Source organism: Convolutriloba macropyga, chromosome 11 (assembly GCF_964194025.1).
Source record: "Convolutriloba macropyga chromosome 11, txConMacr16.3, whole genome shotgun sequence".
Taxonomy (NCBI): Eukaryota; Metazoa; Xenacoelomorpha; order Acoela; family Convolutidae; genus Convolutriloba; species Convolutriloba macropyga.
In genome coordinates, this window is record NC_134478.1 from 57,917,983 (window position 1) to 57,940,719 (window position 22,737).

At 34.8% G+C, this 22,737-nt stretch overlaps 1 protein-coding gene and 2 non-coding genes across 3 annotated transcripts; 2 read left to right on the forward strand and 1 right to left on the reverse strand.

Annotated features, from left to right (window-relative positions):
- Positions 1–10,600: 10,600 nt before the first annotated feature.
- On the reverse strand, positions 10,601–21,593 carry LOC142350040 (methionine aminopeptidase 1D, mitochondrial-like). Its single transcript, XM_075401951.1, has 4 exons — positions 21,209–21,593; positions 16,661–16,851; positions 12,042–12,468; positions 10,601–10,878 (listed from the first exon to the last, which is right to left on the reverse strand). The coding sequence occupies exons 1-4, from the start codon at positions 21,420–21,422 to the stop codon at positions 10,718–10,720; spliced, it is 993 nt and encodes a 330-aa protein (XP_075258066.1). The 5' UTR covers positions 21,423–21,593; the 3' UTR covers positions 10,601–10,717.
- On the forward strand, positions 16,139–16,211 carry Trnar-ucu (transfer RNA arginine (anticodon UCU)). The gene has a single exon. It is a non-coding gene; the product is annotated as a tRNA-Arg (tRNA).
- Trnar-ucu (transfer RNA arginine (anticodon UCU)) lies at positions 18,083–18,155 on the forward strand. The gene has a single exon. It is a non-coding gene; the product is annotated as a tRNA-Arg (tRNA).
- Positions 21,594–22,737: the final 1,144 nt, after the last annotated feature.

Consider the following 22,737-nt stretch of genomic DNA (forward strand, 5'->3'; position numbering starts at 1 on the left):
TCATTTGAAATTCGTTTTTTAAAATATATTAATAATAGCACAGTTACTCAAAAACATTGAACGGTCAAACCCGTTGACTACGTTTTAAGCACAAGCCAATTTTCAGCGCAAATGTAAATTTTTTGGGAGCCGCGTGAATATTTTAGGTCGAGTCAAAGTCACGTATCATATTGGAGTCGAGCTAAAGTCCACCATCAAAAAAATGGGTCAAGGCAAAGTCTAGTTGAGCGATTAGGTCCAGCTGAATCTTTTTTATGGGATGTTTGATTCGAGCATGGTCTTTTCATACCATTTTTCGGTCAAGCATGGTTTTTTCATAAGTCGCGGTCTGAACCTATGGAGTGTTATTTTGAATCAATAATATTCAAACTTCTAATTAAATTTCAAACAAAATTACACAATCCAACCTCTACACGAATACTAGTCCTCTTGCCATGAATGAAATTCAGATCAAACCCAACTTTCACTTTCCAGATATCCCTATGTTAAGTTAATGAATTTAAGTTTTGCGGTAAAAACAAAGTTATCACTACATCACATCTTGTTCACATCTTTTTTCGGATCTTTTCTGTTTGTGCCCCTCCCGGTACGTTATGCTCTCCCCTGTTACAGAGCGGGTTCTATTACATAGTAAGTTATTATCGAAAACTTTAGAACGTGCACCAAGGGGGTGCAAACAATATGCACCAACTAAGCTTGAGGACGGGGGCACAAACAGAAAAGATACTTAAATTCTCTTAAGTTTAATGCAAATGCAAATTCAATCATACTTGAACAAACGTGAAAACCTATCAAACTTTGATACATTTTTTACTCTGAAACTTGGATGAATTCCATCAATTTTACATCATATTTCGGTTTTGATACCTTCATATCAAGTCCCACGTTACCAAATGCGCTAGCTAATTATTACGTTATGTAATCATTCGGGCAGTTGCAAAATTAAGAACATTTAGCAAAGCTGTAGACACTAACATAATCTTCACTTTTTACCATTCCTAACCCTTTACCATTCTCTTTTGTGAATTTGATTTCCTACTGCAAAATGACTTAATGACAGGGCTTATCGTCGTATAACATTTCGTATGATTTTGCTCCCTATTCAAAAAATGCGCAGCAACATTTGAGGAAACCCCAAAATCTACTCATTTGAAATGAAAAGTGAAGTAACGGATGAAGAACGAAAGGCTGCCTCAAAAAATTTTTTAAAATGTGATAAAAAAGTATAACCAATTAAGTTAATAAAGTTAGGCATATCCTCAAAAACATTCCAAGATACGTGTCTTTAAATTAGAAATAAAAAACTACTACAAGCTAGCTACAAACTCAGAAATAGGTTAGATGTTATATCAGAGTTTTTATCGAGCATTACTGACGAAAAGAAAAAAGCAAGAAAAGAATAATGAACCCGGGCAAAACTCGAAAATAACTGATTAATTTTAAAAACAGCCCTCATCATCATGGAAAAGTTCCTACAATTACGCAACCTAGGACGCAATTATCACTTTTCAAAGCAGTAGTAAAAAAATTCAAAGGAAAGAAGTGCAAACGAAAATTAGAGAAAAAAACAACCAAAATTTTGTTCCAGCACTAAAACATTGAAAACCTTGAAAGCTTTTTTAAATAAATGCCTTTAAAATTACCCGACCTAATCGGTTCTCATCACTCCAGTAAAAATATATGTCGTGTGAAAAATATAAATCTTCGAATATTAAAGTCGGAATCTTTTTCGTTTGGGCCTCCCCCGCTTAGTGAGTGCATATTATTTAAACACTCCAGAGCAGGTACCGTGTTTTTACATAAAAATTACTATGTAATAGCATATGCTCTGTATCTGCATTTTGCATAACTTACGGGGGGCACAAACAAAAGTATCCAAAATTTGAAAAGCTCACCCCCAGATTATCCCTCCTTTTCCTTTGAGTGTTTGACGAGCTGCTTTTTCAAATAGCAGTCTTTGGACAAATTAATCCTAGATTCTAAAAGCTAGGAAACATTTTGAAAAATGTTAGAAGAACAAGTATTCATGAATAATAGGACTGCACTTATGATGTGTCAAGGACACTGACTTCTCGTTAACAAAAGCCCGGCATTATAGCAATCATCATCATCAAACTGGACGGAAGTAGCTGACTTCCAAACAAACTGTAGCAACAAAATCAAGCGAAACAAAATAAAACTGAATTGCATATTAATCAAAACCGTTCCAAAATCTATTTAATCCCCTCCTTCCCTAACTGACTGATCGAATGATCCAATCACAAAATGTTAGGTGGCAAGTCATTTGCTGGTTCAAACAACGCTCTGCAATCTAGCATCGCAGAACTGAAGGAGGTGGTTAATTAGATCTTATGATTTTGGAACGGTTTTTGATTAATAATGCAATTAAGTTTTGTTTTGTTTCGCTTGGTTTTGTTGCTACAGTTTGTTTGGAAGTCAGCTACTTACGTCCAGTTTGTAGATGATGATTGTTTTAATGCCGGGCTTTTGTTAACGAGAAGTCACAGTGTCCTTGAAATGATGGGTAAATTTGGGGAGCGAAATTTCATTCTTCAAAATGAGAGAAGGTCAAGTTGTAATAAACTATTCATGTGTCATCAAAGATCACTTGGATCAATTTGATCCGAATTCGGCGCTTGCATATCCATATTTAGTAAAAAGTCACTCAATTTTCCATTTTTCTTTACTTTCTTCAAATCGTCCACAGATTTGGCTATTCCCAAACTTTTATTCAACAGCGATTGAGCGCTTCCGGATATTTTGGACCTATTTCCATCTGGTTTCGGCGTGGCTTTGTCGCCTGAAATTAGGTAATTTCGCCCATAATTACCTAACTCTGAGAAAGATCCGCTCAGAAACCCTTGAGTTGAAGATTCGATCATTTGTTCAGGCGAAACAAACTGATCTTTAATTCCTGATAATTGCTCGTTAGTATTTTCGCTCAAACTGTTGTCCATGTTAAGGTTGTCATTATTGCCGTTATCGTCGTTGTTGTTGGTTTTGTGGCTATTATAAAAATTGTTGCCACCTTTTTGATTTACGTTCTGATTTTTCGGACTGGGGTTTGATTTTTGGTCGGGTAACTTGTCACTTTGATTGGGCTCTTTTTGATTTTGAGCCTTGTTAGAATTTCCAATCAAGTGGTAATGTTTGTGGGCTTGGTCTAGCGCTTTTCGTAAACTCGGGTTATTCCGAATCAAATCAATAGCGTTGTCAATTTCTTCACGTGAAAGTGGGGTATCGTAATTTTGTTCATCTGACTGATAATTTTGAGCCTTATTAACAACAGGTACATCAACTAAGCTGCTTAATTTCTTACTAGATAAATTGCTATTTTGACCTTGAAGTTGCTTTGAGTTTTGATTGTCTTGGTTTTTATATTTTTCATCAGAATCAGCCGCGGCGCCGTCACTTAGAAGTGAATTTGCCAGAAGTTTTTTCCGGAATTGCTTCGATTTTCGGTTCACACTTTGTCTGTTATAAAACTGTCGATTCTGGCTTTGAGCTCGGTTTTTGTATCTGTTGCGATTTTTACCATAACCTGTATTTTTTGGGTCTATATTATCGTAGTCAATATTTTCTGAGCTTTTTGGGTTTATTTCCTCGGTTGGGTAGTCGTAATCAATAGTTGCTGGAGATTTATGGAACTTAATTTTCCCATGAACCCTAAATTTTGGTATCCTGTGGTTTGGGTTCCGAACCGGCTTTTTCGCAGCTCTCAAATTATTCAATCGATTGCCTCTGATAGATTTTTGTGCATGTTTTCTCTTCCGCGAACGATAACTGTTGCCATGGTTTTGCCTACTTATTTTGTTTCTGTGCTGTTTGTTTTTGTTTACTTTGTTTATTTTTGACCTCCCATTAGGTTCCGTATCACTTTCGTAACCAGGCAAAGACACTGTATCTGAATCGTAATCCAATATTTCGTCTTGATCATTTTTAAAAATATATTTGTTCTGCTGTCTGTTTTTCCGCCCATTTTGTACCCGACTATTTTTGGGCTGTCGATTTTTCGATCCATGCTGACGTCCGTCCTGACTTGGTTCAGAAACAATTTGTGCCGAGCGAGGTTCGAACCCCGGATCTTCGAACTCATAATCTGAATTTACTGTATCTGACACCTCGTTGCCAACTTTCACCACCTGCATTTTCTCGACAGGTTCGAAATCAGTTTCACGATTTTTATGACCTCTTCTTCTTGATGATGATGTTTTTTGTTCAAGCTGTATTAAATCTGAGTCATCGTCGTAATCGTCATTTACAGCGGATGATTCTGAATCAGTGTTAATTTGTGCCATTTTTTGAGATGTTCTAGGGTGTGTTTTGTGTACAATTTTACTATTCTCGTAATCGTAGTCTTGAATTTGACCTGCAACTGCTGAAGACCTCGATGTCCGCACTCTCGCTGATTCCTGAGAGATGTCCAAATTTCCTTGTTTTCGGCGCTTTTTTCTCCTAGTTTGTTCTTTGAACGAATCTGGTTGATCATACGAATAGTCATCAAAATCCAAATTCTGGTCGTCCGACGAATAATTGACGTCGCTATCCAGCCCAGCTCCAGAGTTCGCCGGCCGTCCAATTTTTCCTTCATTCTTTGGTTGCGACCTTTCAGCATAACTACCAGTTCTAACTTGTCTAGTTTTTGCCCTTATGCGTTCATTTTTGTTGTCGTCGTCATCTCTGACGTCATCAACGTAATAATCCGAGTCCAGTGGCTCAACTTTTTTTCGCTCAGTAATCTGTTTGTGGTCAGACTCTGTGACGTCATCACTCAGGGAATAATCAGAGTCGTAATCTTGGTAACTTTTAGTATTTTTCAATTTCTGAGAGTCAATTGTGTCAACATTATCGCTGTTTTCGTAATCGTGTGAAGCTGTCATACGAGATCTCGAATTTCGCGCGACTGTCATGAAAGGACTTATGAATACTATGATGAACAAGCTGTGCTCGAATGATAGTAAATACATAACATTGATCAATATAATCTTAGATTTTCTACATTACCCGTAGATTTAATTTTCAAATTTCGTGTTTAATAAATTGAAAACTTTGGAGCATAATTTTGTAACATGAAAAAGTAAAATTCATAATTAAAGATCTTAGATAATTATTAATTATTAATTCAGAAATTAATAGTTTCACCAAAAGAGCGACTGATATAAACACACAATTAGTTTGCAAAAGTTTTTAAACCAAATTGCTCGTAAATAATCCACACAAAATTTTGATGAATATGCTTAGCTCAAACATACGTTTACAATTTTGTCACTATACGTTACAATGTTTTATGAAATAGGGCGTCACTGTTCTGGCCCAATTTCAAAAACATCAAAAACACTTTCATAAATAACAAAAAAAAATAAAATTCACATCATTCCAGCGTTACCTTACAAAGATATGTTGTTATGTTGTCCAAAACAAACTTTATCTCTGTTTCCGGTATTTAAATGAATCGATTAATTTTAACTAGAGAAATAAAAACAAGGAGACGTACTTGTGTGTTGGGAAGACAACTTCCCACTCGACTAATATGCAAATTTCAGCTCCATTTTGCAAAGTAGAAAAAAACAGGTAAAATATTGCATTTATTATACATATAATTAAATCAAATTGGTTACATGACAATTTACCCAATGCCATTATACCCAATGCCATTATACCCAATTCACATTGATATTTTCGTTCCATAATCCGAGTACTAATTTGCAGAAAATAGCTCTTACACGTATGATTTAACAATCGGATAATTTAATCCAATGTTCGGTTGTCATAGTTTTATATCAAGTCCCAGGGGCCGCTGAGGCATGGCCGCGGCCATTAAACATGTTAAAACGTAGGGTAATAATGACTGCTAATTTGTTGTCGGGTTATTGAACGAATGTATCAAAGTACATTGGGTAAAATGGTATATTGGCAGTGGGTATAATGGCATTGGGTAATTTGGCATTGGGTATAATGGCATTGGGTATATTGGCATTGGTATAATGGCATTGGGTATTTTGGCATTTGGTATAATGGCATTGGGTAAATTGTCCTGACACCATATCAAATTATATAATAGTCCATTAATTTGTATCTTGCGTTGTCCTATTTCGTAACAAAAACGACAGATATGTTAACAGTAAAACCAACAGCAGTTTCGTTACATGAGAACAGATAAAAAATAATCCTAGATAGCAAAGCCAGCTACTGACAAATGTTTGAAAAAAGACTGAAAGATTTCGACAAGATCAAAAAAAGTTTACGCACATTTGTGGTTTTAAAGCAGCTGCCAATTTTCATCGTAACAACTTCTACTCAAAAGTAGGCTCAAATTTCGCAAAAAGCAGGAAAAAACAGCGGCTATTTCTAGAAATGTAAATTTCGGATTCCTTTTACTCAAAACATAACAATCGACCAAAATTGACCGCAAAATTCACCTCGAGCATATAGTTTTTGTTCGAATACGTTTTTTTTTCAAATGGGAAATATATACGCCAGTCTCGTTTCTTCAGTTTTCATTTTTGTTTACGCATCATAGCCAAAAAAACACCATTTTGCAGCCCTTTGAGGCTATTTTTATTAAAAAAAAAACAAATTTGATCGCAGGTTACAAAAAGCCGCTTGTTTCAAAATTGAAACGAAGACATGAAAACGAAGAAATTAAGGGTATTATATTAATTACTAACTTAGTTGCGATAATATTGTTAACACACAACACAAAAATTAGATTGAAAAAAAAACAAAAAACAAAAAGATAACAAAATTATCATTTTTTATTAGTTTTTACGGATTCTTTCGCCCGCTCTTAGTTGCTATTTTATGCTGTCCAATTTTTTAAATTTTTTTTGTAGTTCAATGGGTTTCCGATATAACCAAAAATGTTATAGAAGGTGAAATCGTAAAAGAAATATAAAACAAAAATTTCGAGATTCTTCCTTTTTGGCGGCTCTTGCTGTAGTTGTTTTCTGATAATTTATCTGTAGGAAAATTAATCAAATGGAACGACTGTGTTACTCCTGATGTACTTAAAAACCAGAGAAAACATTTTGTTACAGACAGAGGTAAAAAAATAGACAAAACTGGAACACTCTGATAATTTGTTTTGCTCATTTGTCTGGCTGCTTGAAGAAGTTTTGTGTTGCGAATTAGAGCCTAAATTTTGTTGACTATTTGATTTAGTGGAGGCAGTATTTAAACATTATGACATTGTTTCGATTTCATTTCACTTAATAATTGTTCTCTTTTTCGATTAAAGAGAACGATCGGGCAAACATTTGGCTGTTTGTTTCAGTTAAACATTAAAAATTTGATGCTTTCAATTTCAATAAAAATCATTTTCATTTTCGTTAAGAAATGAACAACTCAAAACAACTCAAACTCTGTTTTTGAAACAGTTGAAAATCATAATATTCATCTAGTTATTGGCTCAAATTGACGGTATACCTTGAATACTGTGTCCAAGTTTTGGGGGTTTTAGTTTAAAATTAAAAAAACATGAATTGCTTCAATTGCTTTACTGGTTATTCCAATTCATAAACATAGCCGGCAGATTGCCTGAAAATAGCCGCAATAGCTTCGTAGATCTGCAGTCTAAAAAACAGTAGAAAAAAGGTAGACCAAGAAATAGTCTTTTCATTGAAGGCTGAGAATGTTATATTTTGATTAAGAATCTCTATAAGTTAACGTTGCCTCGATTAGCTGCCCTCAAATAACCTGCATTTAGAGTGAAACACATTCACTAGACCTTATCTCTTTGAGTGAGGTAAGTCACGTGCGACCAAAAAATTAATCACGCGAATAAGCAAAAAAACTCGCTCCACTAAGATCAAAAAGTGACGTCACACACGCACTTCAATTGAAGTTGCATGAACAAATGAACAAAAAGCAGATTTAAAGTGGTTGTGACGTCATATGATTGTAACAAAAATCTTGACGAAACAAAAACATAGCCGGACAATATCAAAAAATTTGTATGGTCTGAACAAAAAACTAGACCTGGTGAGTGGAAAACTATTTAGAAAAATTTTTCTAAGAAAAAGATAAAGAAATTTTTTAAAAAACCGAAAAATCAAGAACAAAACGCCGCATGTGAAAAAAACCATGAACCGGAAATGAAAATTTGGTTCATACAAAAACCTAGGCCTCCTTTTTCGCTCCACTTCATGTTTCGGCGTGACCAAAATCACAATTCCAATATGACTTCGAAAATCATGAAAATGTGTGAACAGATCTTTAAAAGACAGCGTCCCAATACAATTCAAATTCTTTGAATTGTAAAAAACCAAGAGAAGGCCAATAATAGCCTCAGTTATCGTCATGCGGCTATTAACAAGAGAAAAATAACTACTTGAGTAAATAACGAAAAGTTTTCTTCAATTTTTGTGACTTTAAACACTTTAATTTGCTTTGATGTTCGCGCTGTCCTGTGCGTCTAAATTGAATAGCAGTTCATTTGGTCTCATATACAATTGAAGGGAAACTCCATAGGAGTTTCTTCCACTGTTTTCAATTCTCAAAAATATAGCTGCACTTTACTAATTTAAGAAAACATTTTTCTTTATATTGTTAACACTAACTTTCCAAAGCCATGTCATCCACTGTTGTTTCATTTGATCACATATGAGATCTTCAACCACAATAAATATTATTTGAGAAAAGAATAAATGTTTTTTTCAACACTTTGTTCTTCTCATCTGATTTTTGATTGACTTTGGAACATAATTTCTTCAAGAGTTCCCAAATTGTTGAAACATGAAAGCACCATACATCAGAATCCATCACCGTGAATTAAAATGCAAAAATATTAGTTTCTCAGTAAGAAAAATCTAAAAAACTTTATAAATTTTCTTCGAATTGTAACGTAACAAATTTTCCGTGGTGAAGTTTGCTTTAAGTGTCCAACGATAGAAGTTGTGTAAAAATAGGACAATTCAATTTAAAATAAAAGAATTCAAATTCAACATCTCTCCGAAAAGACAATACTTGACATATTATTTTTCATATTTTATTTGTATTTTTCAACTAGTGCTCTTTTTGAACTTTGTTTCTGTGAAAAATCTGATTTTTAGTGTGAAATAATTGTCAACCAAATGTGGTTTTGATCTATCATGAGGGACCTGATTTATTCTTCTTTATCGAAATAAAAATGTACCCAATGTTGCAACGAAGAATTGATTGAATTTGAGCTTCGAAAAATTGGTGGTCAGACGAGTCCGTCGTCTCAAATCAAACAGAAGTGTTTGAAGAACTCGATGCCTGTTGGAACTTTCTATGCTACGCACACTTTCGCGCGAGCCGTAATGTTCCTTTTAAGAAACTCGCAGTCAAAAATACTGGAATGCATTCAAAAACATTTTTTTCTAATGTCACTTTCAATTGGCTAATGATAGTGATGAAATCATGCAATGAACGCAATCTATGCAATGAAACTTACGTTGTTCTTTTCATTGTTTTTCCACTAGTGCGCAATGGAGCTACACAAATTTGCTCCCAAGTAGAAAACCAAATGACTATAAAAACTTTTCTAATCTATTATGAGAAATTTAATAGATATAACTTATATGATCTATTATATTTCTCATAATAGACAGCTTAGTCATACCAGCCCTACCAAGAGCTTAGTTGAGGATATAACTTATATGACCCTAGGCTCCCCGTGTCATTTTCTACAAATGAAGTGCTGCATAACAGCACAAAAATTATAATTGGGGCAAAAAAACAATGACGGCCAAAACAAACTAGATTTAGCATTTTCAAAATGCTTGCATGTGCAACTCCTCAAAACGTAAAAACAAGTCAAGTATCCATCTCATTTGAAAAACAACTTGACTTTGCTTTTAAAATGGAGTTGCGATCATACGATGAATTTCTTCTTTATGAGATACTTCGCTGCTTCGCACAGTTAAAGCTAGGTAAACTCTAAGACAGCAGCTCAGGTACTTAATGCCTTCCAGCTTTAAGATTATCACACTTCATTGGAAAAAAATTCAACCCTAAACTTCAGCACAAAAAAATTTGGGATCTTGTCTGTTTGCCGCCCCCTCCCCCCTACCCCCAATGTTTTTTACCCCCCCCCCCCTCGAGTTACAAATTATATGTTGTTATGTAGCACGTTACTATGTAAAAAAATTGCACGTGCACCTGGGGGCGTAAAAGATATAAGCCCACTAAGCTTGGGGGGGGGGGGGGGCAAAACATAATAGACCCAAAACTTTCATAAAAACACACGCGACTATATTTGCTTTATACTTCGTTCGAGTGCAATTAGAAAACAACAACATTGATTATAAATGGATACAACACTGTTGTTTTGAATTAAACAGAAAATGGTAATATAGTTAGGAATTGTGATAATTAGGTCTGCATTTTATCCCTTAATTCAATTTACCCCAGCTATCGAAGTGAGGCTAACATGTCAACATGGCTCAAGTTTGCTAGAAGAAATTCCTAGGTTTTCATCAACCATAATTTGGCTTTCTTGTTTACTAATGCAGCTTTCAAAAAAGTTGTAAAAAAGAATCTACTTTATAATAAATAGACATAATCACAAGTATCAAAAATATCGGGTCTTTTCAATTATACCCCCCACCCCAAGCTTAGTGGTCATATAACCTATAGAACCCTTCCCACATTCATGGTAGTTTTACCATAATGGGGATGGGGGCTATAATTTCGTGGGGAGGGGGGCTACAATGGGAAAGACCCAAAATATCTATGGGATATGACAGAAATCAATTCAAGTCAATATTTCGGGTCCATTACTTGTGATCAACACAGTATGTTCGAATTGGGCACTTCTTGCCAGAGGCACTGTCGATGTACAGGTCCAGCCATCATCCAAAGTTGCAACCGGGGAATCACACTCGATCAAAATGGGCTCGACCGTCAATGTTTGACCTTAACAACTGTTTCCATTTACCCGGTGGAAAAAAAACGTTTGGTGACATTTATAGAGCCTTCCTAGGCCGATGAGCCACAGCAAATTTGACCATTATAAAACAATTAATTTTAACAACTAATTCAAATGTTTACCTGAAAATCTTTTTTAAAAATCAGTGCTAAGTAGAGCTTTTGCAAGAAATATTTAGCAGCGAATTTATGTTCAAAAAAGCGGCGCAATACATTTTTTTCTTTCTACGGCAAAATGGCGAAACAACTCTACTGCTGTGACGCAACATTATGAAATAAAAATTTTCTGCCGTTCAAACGAGGTTTGAACTGTAAATATTTCGTTAAAATTTCGAAATGGGATATAATGAACTACAATGTCCCCAAATTTTATTGAGCAGCACAAATTATATGGTCGAAGCGCGGCGTGGGATTTTAGGCAAAAGCAATTTTTGTAGCCATTAGCCGAAAATTATCATTAGTTTTTTGTGGAAATTAGGTCGAAACCAATCAAAAAATTAAAGGCGGTACTCTAATATCTGCCTGATGCTATAAAGTACTCACTAACATGAACATAAAATGAATCGATAAAATACATGTAAAGGTAGTATTTTTCAAATTCTGCATCACTTTATACCCCTCGGAAATATCTGAGAAGAGTATTTTGTTCCGAGTAGAGTACATCGCCCGAAAAATGTTGGCAAAAGTGAGGGATAGAACTAAAGTGAAATGCTGCAAATTTACAACACCAAAAAAAAACATTTTTCCCTGTTTGTTTCCCGCTTTTTTTTATTATACACAATTTATTGTGTATAATTTTTTATGTTAAGACAATTGTCAGACTCTGTAGAGCCAAGCAGATAATGAAGTACCGTCTTTAAGTGTTTAATTGATTTTCGCCTAATATGCCCAAAAAAATTGTTTCCGCTTTTTCTAAAAAAATTTTTTGCCCAAAAAATTGTTTCCGAAAAATTTTCGGCTAATAGCTACAAAAATTGGCTTTCGCTTAATCGAGGCCTCGCCTTATGCCCCCCCCCCCCCCCCCCCCCCCCATTAAAGCATAAACGTGCATTGATTGCAGAGACTTCTCATTATGAACGCAACATTTGTTTACGGGGTTTTGTTATGAAAACAAAATCTGTTCACCGGGTTAAAAGGAAACAGTTTCCGACCTTCCACGAATGTATGACCGATATCTCCAGAGCCCAATTTCGAGTGTAAGTTGGGCGCGGCATGAAATTCTTTCCCGATTCCGTGTGAACTGAAATACGAATCAAAAACAAATTTGTACTGTTCGTTTTCGCTCAAAAATTTGTCCAACTCGCCGTGAAATGCTTTCTGAACATGGCCGACAGTACTTCCGACTCTGCAAGCTTCGACACCTTTCAACATACTGCGTTCACAAATTGACACCAAGTCGCGACCTGATTGGTCGAGGTCTTGGCCAATCACAAATGTGCGTGAGGTGTCGCCGTGATATCCGTCGAGGAATACTGTGACGTCAACATTGATTATGTCTGAGTTACGTAACTTGGTGTCATCTGGGATTCCGTGACACAAAATGTTGTTGATAGACGTGCAACAGGATTTCGGGAAACCCTAAAATTGAACAAGATTAAAAGTTGTAGTCGCATAAAATGTGGACAAGGAGAATCGGCAATGTGCGTTCGCATATAATGTCCCAACCCTTCAAATGTTGTAAATAAACTCAAAACTTAGAAGTTATTTATCATTGGGGTTTGAGGTTACCCACAAAGTATCTGAACATAATCCAAACTCTGCTTTATGAGCTGGTTGAGCAAAAATTGTCTAATTGTAAGTATATAATTGTATAAATGTATATGTTAATAGTCATATTCCCTATAATGAATAAAGTTGGACGTTTTTAAAAATACAGGCTTTGTAAAAAATGCAATCTCGAAGTATCCTTTGCTGCATAATTGCTTAAAAAACTGTCATTTCCAGCCTTCAAATTTAATCTTGACCATGGACTTGGTTTCAAAAATAGGCTAGTTAAATTTATTGAAAATCCACTCTTCCACCTCTTTGGAAATAGATGAAATTCCATATTGTAATAGTTATCGCTAATTCAGAACATTCAAGCAACTGACGAAGAAGTAAAGTTCAAGTTAGACTTCGATTTTTAGATACTTGAAGAAAATGAGGTCTCCATTTAATTAACTGCCGTAGATTAGTAGAGATTTTGTTAGGACAAACAGTCTAAAAGTCGCAGTACCCTAAACAAAATGCAGAATATTGACGGCAAAATTGAAGGAATAGAAAATTGTTCCTTTTTTGCAAATAATTACACAAAAAATGTACACATTCAAGGATCCATTATGAACACATTTTTTAAAATGTAATCTGTTGTTATTTAAGGCAGTTGTAGAAGCTCGAGAGCAGCAGCAACAAGACCAATAAAAATTCCCAATTAGGTTTCTTATTTTAAAGCATCGATTACTTTAAAAATTACTTTTATCAAAAAATCTTATTGTTGGTGATTTTGAGGTACTGCGGGAAGTGTAAGTGGCGCGAGAAAAATGAAGGCAAAAGTGTTTAGTTTTTGCCACACTGTAACGAAATATAAGATTAAAAGTCTAAAAGTCGAAATATAAGTCTAAAAGTCGCAGTACCCTAAACAAAATGCAGAATATTGACGGCAAAATTGAAGGAATAGAAAATTGTTCCTTTTTTTTGCAAATAATTACATAAAAAGTGTACACATTCAAGGATCCATTATGAACACATTTTTTAGTAGAGATTTTGTTAAGACAAACAGTCTAAAAGTCGCAGTACCCTAAACAAAATGCAGAATATTAACGGCAAAATTGAAGGAATAGAAAATTGTTCCTTTTTTGCAAATAATTACACAAAAAATGTACACATTCAAGGATCCATTATGAACACATTTTTTAAAATGTAATCTGTTGTTATTTAAGGCAGTTGTAGAAGCTCGAGAGCAGCAGCAACAAGACCAATAAAAATTCCCAATTAGGTTTCTTATTTTAAAGCATCGATTACTTTAAAAATTACTTTTATCAAAAAATCTTATTGTTGGTGATTTTGAGGTACTGCGGGAAGTGTAAGTGGCGCGAGAAAAATGAAGGCAAAAGTGTTTAGTTTTTGCCACACTGTAACGTAATATAAGATTTTCATCGACAAAAACCAAGAATTACAATCAAGATCTATAACATCACAGCATGCATACAAAAAATATACCCAAAAATGACGAGCTGAAGGCATCTCTTGCAAAGGAACTATTGTATAGTTCTATAATTGTATAAGTGTATGTTAAAGGTCATAATACCATAATGAATAAAGTTGGACGTTTTCAAATATACAAGCTTTGTAAAAAAAATGCAATCTCGAAGTAGCTACTTATACAAAGCTAGTTCTTCAAAAAATGGAACACGATGTCTTAACAAAAGACACAAAAAAATCGACTTCGGATAAGCCATTACCAATATTTTGGGTTACAAAACAATTAGATTGTGTCAAAAAAGTTTACTAGGTGTTCAAACAAGCTAAAATTTCTCGTTCACTTTGAAAATTGGAAAAATTCCTAATTAGGTAGCTTATTTTGACGCATCGATTGCTCTGAAAATTATTTTTTATCAAAAAATCTAATTGCTTGTTGATTTTAAGCGATAACATTTCTAAATATAAATTATTGTAGCGAAATATACGAAAATAACAATTTCTGCTCTTTAAACGTTATTTTTTGCTAAAAACGCTTGATAGGAGCTACGAAAACAGTGTGAAAATCGGAAACCTTCAACAAGATTTCATTCTCATAATCTCCTGCTTACACAAAAAAGATAGTTCAGCTGATTTGTTTTTCAGTGTTCACGAAATGTAAGATTCCACCCTGTAACGAAATGTAATATTTTTATCGACAAAAACCAAGAATAAATTAGTTTCAAATCAAGATCTATAACATGACAGCATGCAAACAAAAAATACCCAAAAAAGACAAGCTGAAGGCATCTCTTGCAAAGGAACCATAATAGTTCGTCAAAAAAATGGATCAAGATGTCTTGACAAAAGACAATCAAAAAATCGATTTCGGATAAACCATTACCAATATTTTGTGTAAAAAAATAATTAGATGGGCGAAAATGGTTTACTATGTGTTCAAACAAGCTAAATTTCTAGTTCACATGGAAAATTGGAAAAATATGAGAAAAGTTGTATTTTGAAGGCCTTATTCTCAACAAGATAATGGTACTGTGCGATAGTCAAAGGTTGTTCGGCAATTCTTCCACTAAAACTGAGCAAGAGGTTCTTGTGGCGCTTTTTCAAAATTCTTTAGGTGTACGTACCTTTATGGCACCATACTAATAAGAGACCTTGAGTGAAGAAATTTTTCCGAAATCAACAAAATATCAAAAGTTTAGTCCTCAATTTTTCTTCTAGAAATGAAATTGAAAAAGTCTCTTTAACAATAGATTCTTCTCTACGGGAGCTTCACAATGCTACCATCACCCCGCAAAAGAAATCGCTCAGGCAAAACTGGCTGAACAAAAAAAAGTGGGTTGATATAAAGTTCCTAACCCCCAAATAAATTTGGAGGTCCAATAAGTGTCCAAACAAGATTAATTAATTAATCGCATCAATTATATTTACTTCAATTGTAAATATTTAATTCTTCAAATTTTTCTTTTTTTCACTCGCGAGACCTATCCCAGTGTTAGAAATTCGATAGTCTTGATAAGAAATAAACTAAAACATGGTTAATATAGTCAGCATCACTGTACCAATTGAGATAACATCAAGATATGTATGAACTTACGGAGAAGATCCAAATTTTTTCAAGATTGCTAATGTGTTCCAAGAAATTTTTGATCTTTTCTGCTAGCGCCCCCCCCCCCCCCCCAGCTTAATGAGGGGCTATAATGAAAAAGACCCGAAATTTTGGCTCACCAAGATAATGGCAAAGGATTTGGTCTCGGAATTGTTGGATCTTTTCTGCTAGTTGAAAGGATCCCTCGTAAATCTTAATTCGTTTTGTTGTATTTTCAATTGTTCTTCACACTCGGTTCAGTAGTTTAACTTTCGATGTATGGCTTTAATTGTATATACGGCTTAGCTAATATTGTTTATAATACGAGCATTCTTATTTGCTTTGTTTTAGTACGTACAGTATCGTATATTATGATTCAGAGATATGATAGGTTCTATACATGTACAGTCAAGTAGAAATGAATGGGTTTGTGAATCCAAATAACTTGTACGCAAATATAAATAGAAGAAATTACACCATTAACAAGTCTCCGTAGCGCAGTGGATAGCGCGCTGGACTTCTAATCCAGAGGTCGCGGGTTCGAATCCCGCCGGAGATGATTTTTTCTACTTATTCTTCAAAATACGCATTGAAAAAACAATATTGAAACAATTTTGAAATGACTCCATAATATTATTATACCCACCATAATTGTGAGATTTGAACCTAGAGACAGTCCCCAAATCTAATTTTTTGTTCTAGGCAATCAACAGCCATACGGATCTTTTCCGTTTGTGCCCAAGTACGTTATACACCCTCCCATTTCAGAGAAAGTGTGTCATGGTTTAGTAAATTAGTATGTAAAAATGCATCCACTCATCGATGGGTCTATGGAGGGGGAGGGGGGGGGGGGGGGGGGTTAAAGATCAAGAAATTTTTCCGTTTGTATTGTGGATTTTATTGAACTATGGGGTTATGGGGTCATTCTCATAACTGCCCCCCCCCCCCCCCCCGCCGTAATATATAGGAGAGAAATATGATGAGAAAATATGACTCATGATGTCTTACCCTGTATCCGAGAGGGGAGGGATAAGCCCCACACCTGATGACCTCATTGAACACAATCAGGTCGATCTCTTCAGTCGAGATTCCCTCCTGCAGGTTATTGGCCACAATCTGCAGCACGTGTCTGGCCAGTCCCCCCGCCTCCCTCATCCCATCAAGACCACTCTCACTCACGTGCACTTCGCGCGAGAACCCTAAAACAAACTCGGCAATCACTGCAACAACTTAGCAGCAGAAACAACTAAACAACCATTAAATCCAAAACGAGAATCGGTTATTTTTTCGGATCTTTTCCGTTTTGCGTTTACATGCTGTAACGAGCTATATAACAACCCATTTGTCAGTGCGGGAGGGGGGGGGGGATATAAAACACCTTGGGAGGGGGAGGGGGGGATATAAAAACACCTTGGGAGGGGGAGGGGGGGGGGCGAATAAATCCTATATTTTTAAACACTATTTTATTAATTTTTTGTAGTAAAAAAACAAGGACCATCAGAAGCATTTAAAATATACGTCAAAAGAGAACGAAAAACACAGAGATGGCTGCTGGGCTATAGAGCGCTTTCAAGTATCTCAGACTTCATGACAGTAACCAAGAAAATAGGTCACGAGGCAAAAGTGTTGACACGAGTGTAGCCTTCGATGTATGCTATATTAAAATAGCAACGTGTTTTATAGCAAATGTTCAACGGTCGTTCACAAATGTTTGAGACTTCACAAAATAAACTTGAGGAAGAAAAAGGTTTGGCTGCCTCGAAATGAACTGATGTTAAATTTAATTTTTTATGCTAAAGTAGAACATCAGTTCATTTCGAGGCAGCCAAACCTTTATTTCGTCAAGTTTATTTTGTGAAGTCTCAAACATTTGTGAACGACCGTTGATCATTTGCTATAAAACACGTTGATATCTAATATAGCATACATCGAAAGCTCAAAGCAAAGCAAAATGATCCAAGAATTGTTATAGTAGGCGTACTGCAATTGCGAATCTAATTGCTAGTACCACTTTTAAAGCGGATATAAAAACCGTTTTCAAAACACGCACAAGTCGGTTTCCACAGGATTAAGAAGACCAAATAATGATCACCGAGAAAAAGAAACCAAGATCTGAAAAAAATTGAAAGATGTAGAAAAAATGCAAAATAAGATCTTTTTTGTAATTTTGGCATGCATAAAACAATTGAAAGATGAAAGAGCATTGTTTTTACACACAATCATATAATTCTATTACTTCCATTTACCTGAAACAATCAGTTTTAGAAGAACACAAAAAGCTCGACGAAGCAGAGATTCAAGTCAATTATGAAAAAACTATACGACAAAATCCTCACATGCAGCGTAGAGAAATTTTACACAGAGTTTAGAAAGAAACTGAAAAAAAAGAAAGGCAAACAGGCGGTAAATGATTGAAACTCACTCTAACAAGTCTCCGTAGCGCAGTGGATAGCGCGCTGGACTTCTAATCCAGAGGTCGCGGGTTCGAATCCCGCCGGAGATGACGTTTTTGCTTACATATTCAAACTCAGTACTCAAAATAAATTAATCCTCTATAATATCTGTTATGGTTATACACACCATGAGTTGAGATTGAACTTACTACACACAGTTCACATTTTCCATTACGAAAACGATTTCTTGAAAGTATCTCATAATGACGCCACGTCATATTACAAAAACAATAACGGAGAGATTGATATTGGGCCATGGACTCGTTCTCCACTGTCTCAGAGTTCATTGCAGTAACTAAATAAAAAAAATCACGAGGCACAAGTGTTGATACCGTTAATTAATTTTTTAAAGATCATTTCAATTTGTGCCCCCTACGGGATCTTTTCCTTAAGAGCCCCCTACGACCAATAAATTGGGCACCCCATTGGTATATGATTAACTACTATGTATGCATTTGAATTGTTAAGCGTGAATACGTGTGAATAGGCATTTAGAAAATACTAACAGAGCGGAGGTTTGAAATCAATACGTTCATAGTAATATGGCACTACATATAATTTAAACATCAATCAAAAACTTGTATTTCTTGCATTTTTTGAAAATACGGGTTTTGTAATGGGATCTATTAGTTTTATTTTCTTGAACATTGTGGCAAATATGATTTTTGATGTATTATACCTGGCACGTACTTATTAAAAAAATAACATTTTTGGAAGGGAACCAAAAATTAATTTTTTGGGGGTGTCTATGTTTCGACTACACAGGAGTGGGTGGGGCGGCAGCGGAAAAGTGACTATCTGGACCCTTCTTCCGTTTGTACCACCACTGAGCTGGTGGCACAAACGGAAAGACCCTTTTTCATTTGCGTTAAAAATATAACATATGTTCTTGCAAGGCAGCTAAATCTTTTTTAATCTCAGAATTAAAATCTGATATTTCAACTTTTTAAAAAACATCTGTTGTATTCTGTAAAAGAACATTCTTGCAGATCGCTGTGTAAAAATAGCATACACTGAAACCGTATCAAAAAATTCTGGGGAGCGGAAACTGAAATAGTCTAAGAATCGTTATTGTACAATTGCGAATCTAACTGCTAGTTCAACTTCCTATCCATATATAGAAGCCGCTCTGACAGCAAAACACGCACAATTTAGTTCCATAGGATTAAACAAACAAATATCGCTCACCGAGAAAAAAGCAACCAAGATCTGAATAGAACTACAAAACTGTACGAAGCATTCAAAAAGTGTCTTTTATGTAAATTTGGTATAATAAAAACACTCAGCCTTACATTTTTGAAAGCTGAAAGATCTACTACTTAAGCATTGTGCCAATTCAGCTTTGTCTTTAAACACGATCATTACTTGTCCTCCTGTTACTTTCACCTCAAGCGATCAGCTTTGGAAGGAAAAAAACAAAAATGTTCAAAGTGTCGGTGCACGGTACAGATAGAGTCAACTCAAATATGAAAAAAATCATACCACGAATTCCTCAAATGAAGTTCACAGAATTTTTTTTACAAAAAGCTAAAAATCTGAGAAAAAATTCCGAACCAGATAAAAAACTTTAAAAACTTGCGGTAAATTTTAAACCAGAAGGCTCGCATTACAAGCTTAGCGTAGCACACAAAATTTTCATATTTGTATTTAATAGCGTATAATGCACCAAATCAAAGAATAGGTACGATATTGCGGAAAAGTTTGTTATTGTACAAAATTGTTTCTTGCAACAGGTTTTTAGTTTAGTGTAACTATAGGATCGAAAAAGAGTCGAAGAGAATTTCCAAAGCATTCACCACAGCAGCGTTGGGAAGCAGAAACTTTAAAAGCAAAGTAGATATTTTGATCAAAACTAATTAGAAATTATCACCTGTTAAAAAAGAAGTCAATCGAAAACCTGACTGGATGATCAAAAACATTAAACGATCCATTCTATAAGGGTCAATGAACGGTATCAAATATCAAATTGAACTCCGACTCCAAAATAAACCAAAAAATTAGTATGTTCTGTTCTACTCAGCGCACATATTGAGGATCTAAATTTTCCAGTGATTTACCACTTATAAAGGCAGCATATTTTTAGGCGTTGAGAAAAGTTTATATAATTCTCTATCTGTAACTCAAAACTCGTTATAAATCGCTGTCTAAAAATAGCATAAACCCAAGGCATAACAGCAAAGACTGGGGAGCGGAAACCAAAATGTTCCTAGAAGTGTTATTGTAAGCGTACTGCAGAACCCAAAAGCTCGTCTAAATCCAATTATCTGTCGGAAATCAGTAAAAAGCAAACGCCAGATCCAAAATAAACCAATAAAATTTAGATTCTGTTCTGATCCCCTATACATTTTAGACCTTGAGAAAAAAAATTCTCTATTTGTAACGTAAAACATTCTCGTAAGAAAAATGTGGTTTCGTAAACAAAAATATCTTTTGTAACTACGGAAAAAATTGCAAATTTAAGAGTCAAATCGATTTACTCGCATAATCCCGTTCTGCCAAATTATGAATGGGAGAAAGCATTCCGAATCGGATCTTGCACGAAATTTTATCTTTGACTCTTTTGGCACAATGATAATAGAGATTCTGTCCACATGTATTTTGTGAGGGACATATATGTAAGTGATTAAGGCCATTATTGTGTAATTCAAAGTCAATTTGGTAATTAAATCCCGATATCCCTAAATTCGACCCCAGTTTAATAATTCGACGAAATAATATAGTTGTTATTGAAATGAAGTTTGATCGAAGAACACTAATGGATTGTTTGACAAGAAGAAGGACAGCACTAATTATACTTTCACGATAAAGTTGCAATTAAAGAGTATCAATCAGTATAATAATAATTCAAATTATTAAGATCAAACTAATCAAACAAAATCCTAATTCACAGATAAGACAATTGAAAATAGGTTTTATTTCAACTTGTCTAAAGGTAATGTTAAATCGGAAACAAACATTAGGTTGCAAAAACATTTAAACCTATATAAATCAAATGAACATTTTTGATCAGATTAACGTGTTTTATTTAAAAAATCGATCCCAAATAATAAATAGATTCCATCACTGTACCATAACCTGAACTTTGACCAGTCAAACAAAATACCTCGTCTTGGATCCAATGGCTCACTGACATAATAAGGCTGACAAACTGAAGTTGGAATGTCGTACAACTTCCGCACTTTACCCGGCAGCACAATGTTGAAATGACTGTTAGCCAGGGTCCTGCCCAACTCATCATCTGTCATTCGGCTAAGTGCCAGACCGTTGCTGGATTGCCTTGAACTCAGGGTTTTGGCGATACGTTTCAGGGCCTGCATTGCCGAAAGTTCTGCGATTATTGTCAAGATTTAAAATAGTTAGTGCGACAAGTTGAACCGACTAGTTGATACGAGACTAACTGATAAAATTTATTAGCTAGTACTGTAGTAGCAGACAAGTTATAAAAACCTGATATATTCGATATGGTCACTGTAACATGATCAATCTAAAAAATATCAAACTGGGCTCAGAAATACAGCTTGCTACAATCTGGTTACAGAAATGATGTCAAATTGCACAGAAATTGTACGAGAAAACTCCGTTTTTAGAACAGATAAGCGTAACAGCAGTGACTATTTATCACCATTGTTGAGCAGTTATGGTCAATATTTTTTCAGGGGGGGGGGGGGGGGTAAAATTGCTCAAGCATGAAAAAAGATCTAATTAGAAATTACAACAAGAGTAAGTAAACTTATGACAATGCTAATATTTGATTGGTTAAAAATTTTGTGTAAAAATATTTATAGAATGTCTCTGATACAAACTCTTGACAAGTCACTCCTGCTTGCTGCAGTTCAGTTGCTTTATTAAACTTATAAAAATCTTTGTGCAGAAAACAGAACGTTTTGATTACCAGACTTGCGCTCGGAATAGCACTTAGCTAACACCGCATTGAAAAGCCTTTATAAAAAAGACAAATGCACCAATAACTCAGTCTTCTAATAGCTTAGTACTCAGTGAAAGCACCGACATAGCATCTTATAAAAGATAGAACACTCAAACGAAATAGGAGAGTAACCACAAAACTTAATAACTCAAATAACTGTTTGATGATAGACAACCATCATAGCTAGCCTAGAAACTCTTTTGGCATTTTAACTGAAGAACAAAATAAATCATTAGAATTGCACTCAATATAAGAAAAATACAACTGAAATATATTGCACCAAACCTTTTCTATTGTCAATGTGTATTTCTCAAATAGATACGGGAAATTATTGCTTTTCAGTAAAACACTCCGAATAACTGACTTAAATAGAACTTAGCGTTTAATTAAGCATTTTCATCAATGTTATCAAAATCGAATAATCATCAAAGTTATCAAAATCAAAAAACCATAGTAAAATCAAAAAAGTTATCATAGTTTCATAAATTTTTTTTAAAAAAAATGTAACAGATCAATAAACGATGGTAGAATTATCAGAAGTCACACATAAAAATACCTACATTGAACAATTTTTATATCTGAAATAGAAATGAATTTCATTCTGATAATTTCCACCACAAGAGGCCAAAAACAGTTGCAACCCAAAAAAAATTATTTACACAGTCTACAAAAGTAATGTGATAAAGTAATGTTTGATTGCAAGAATC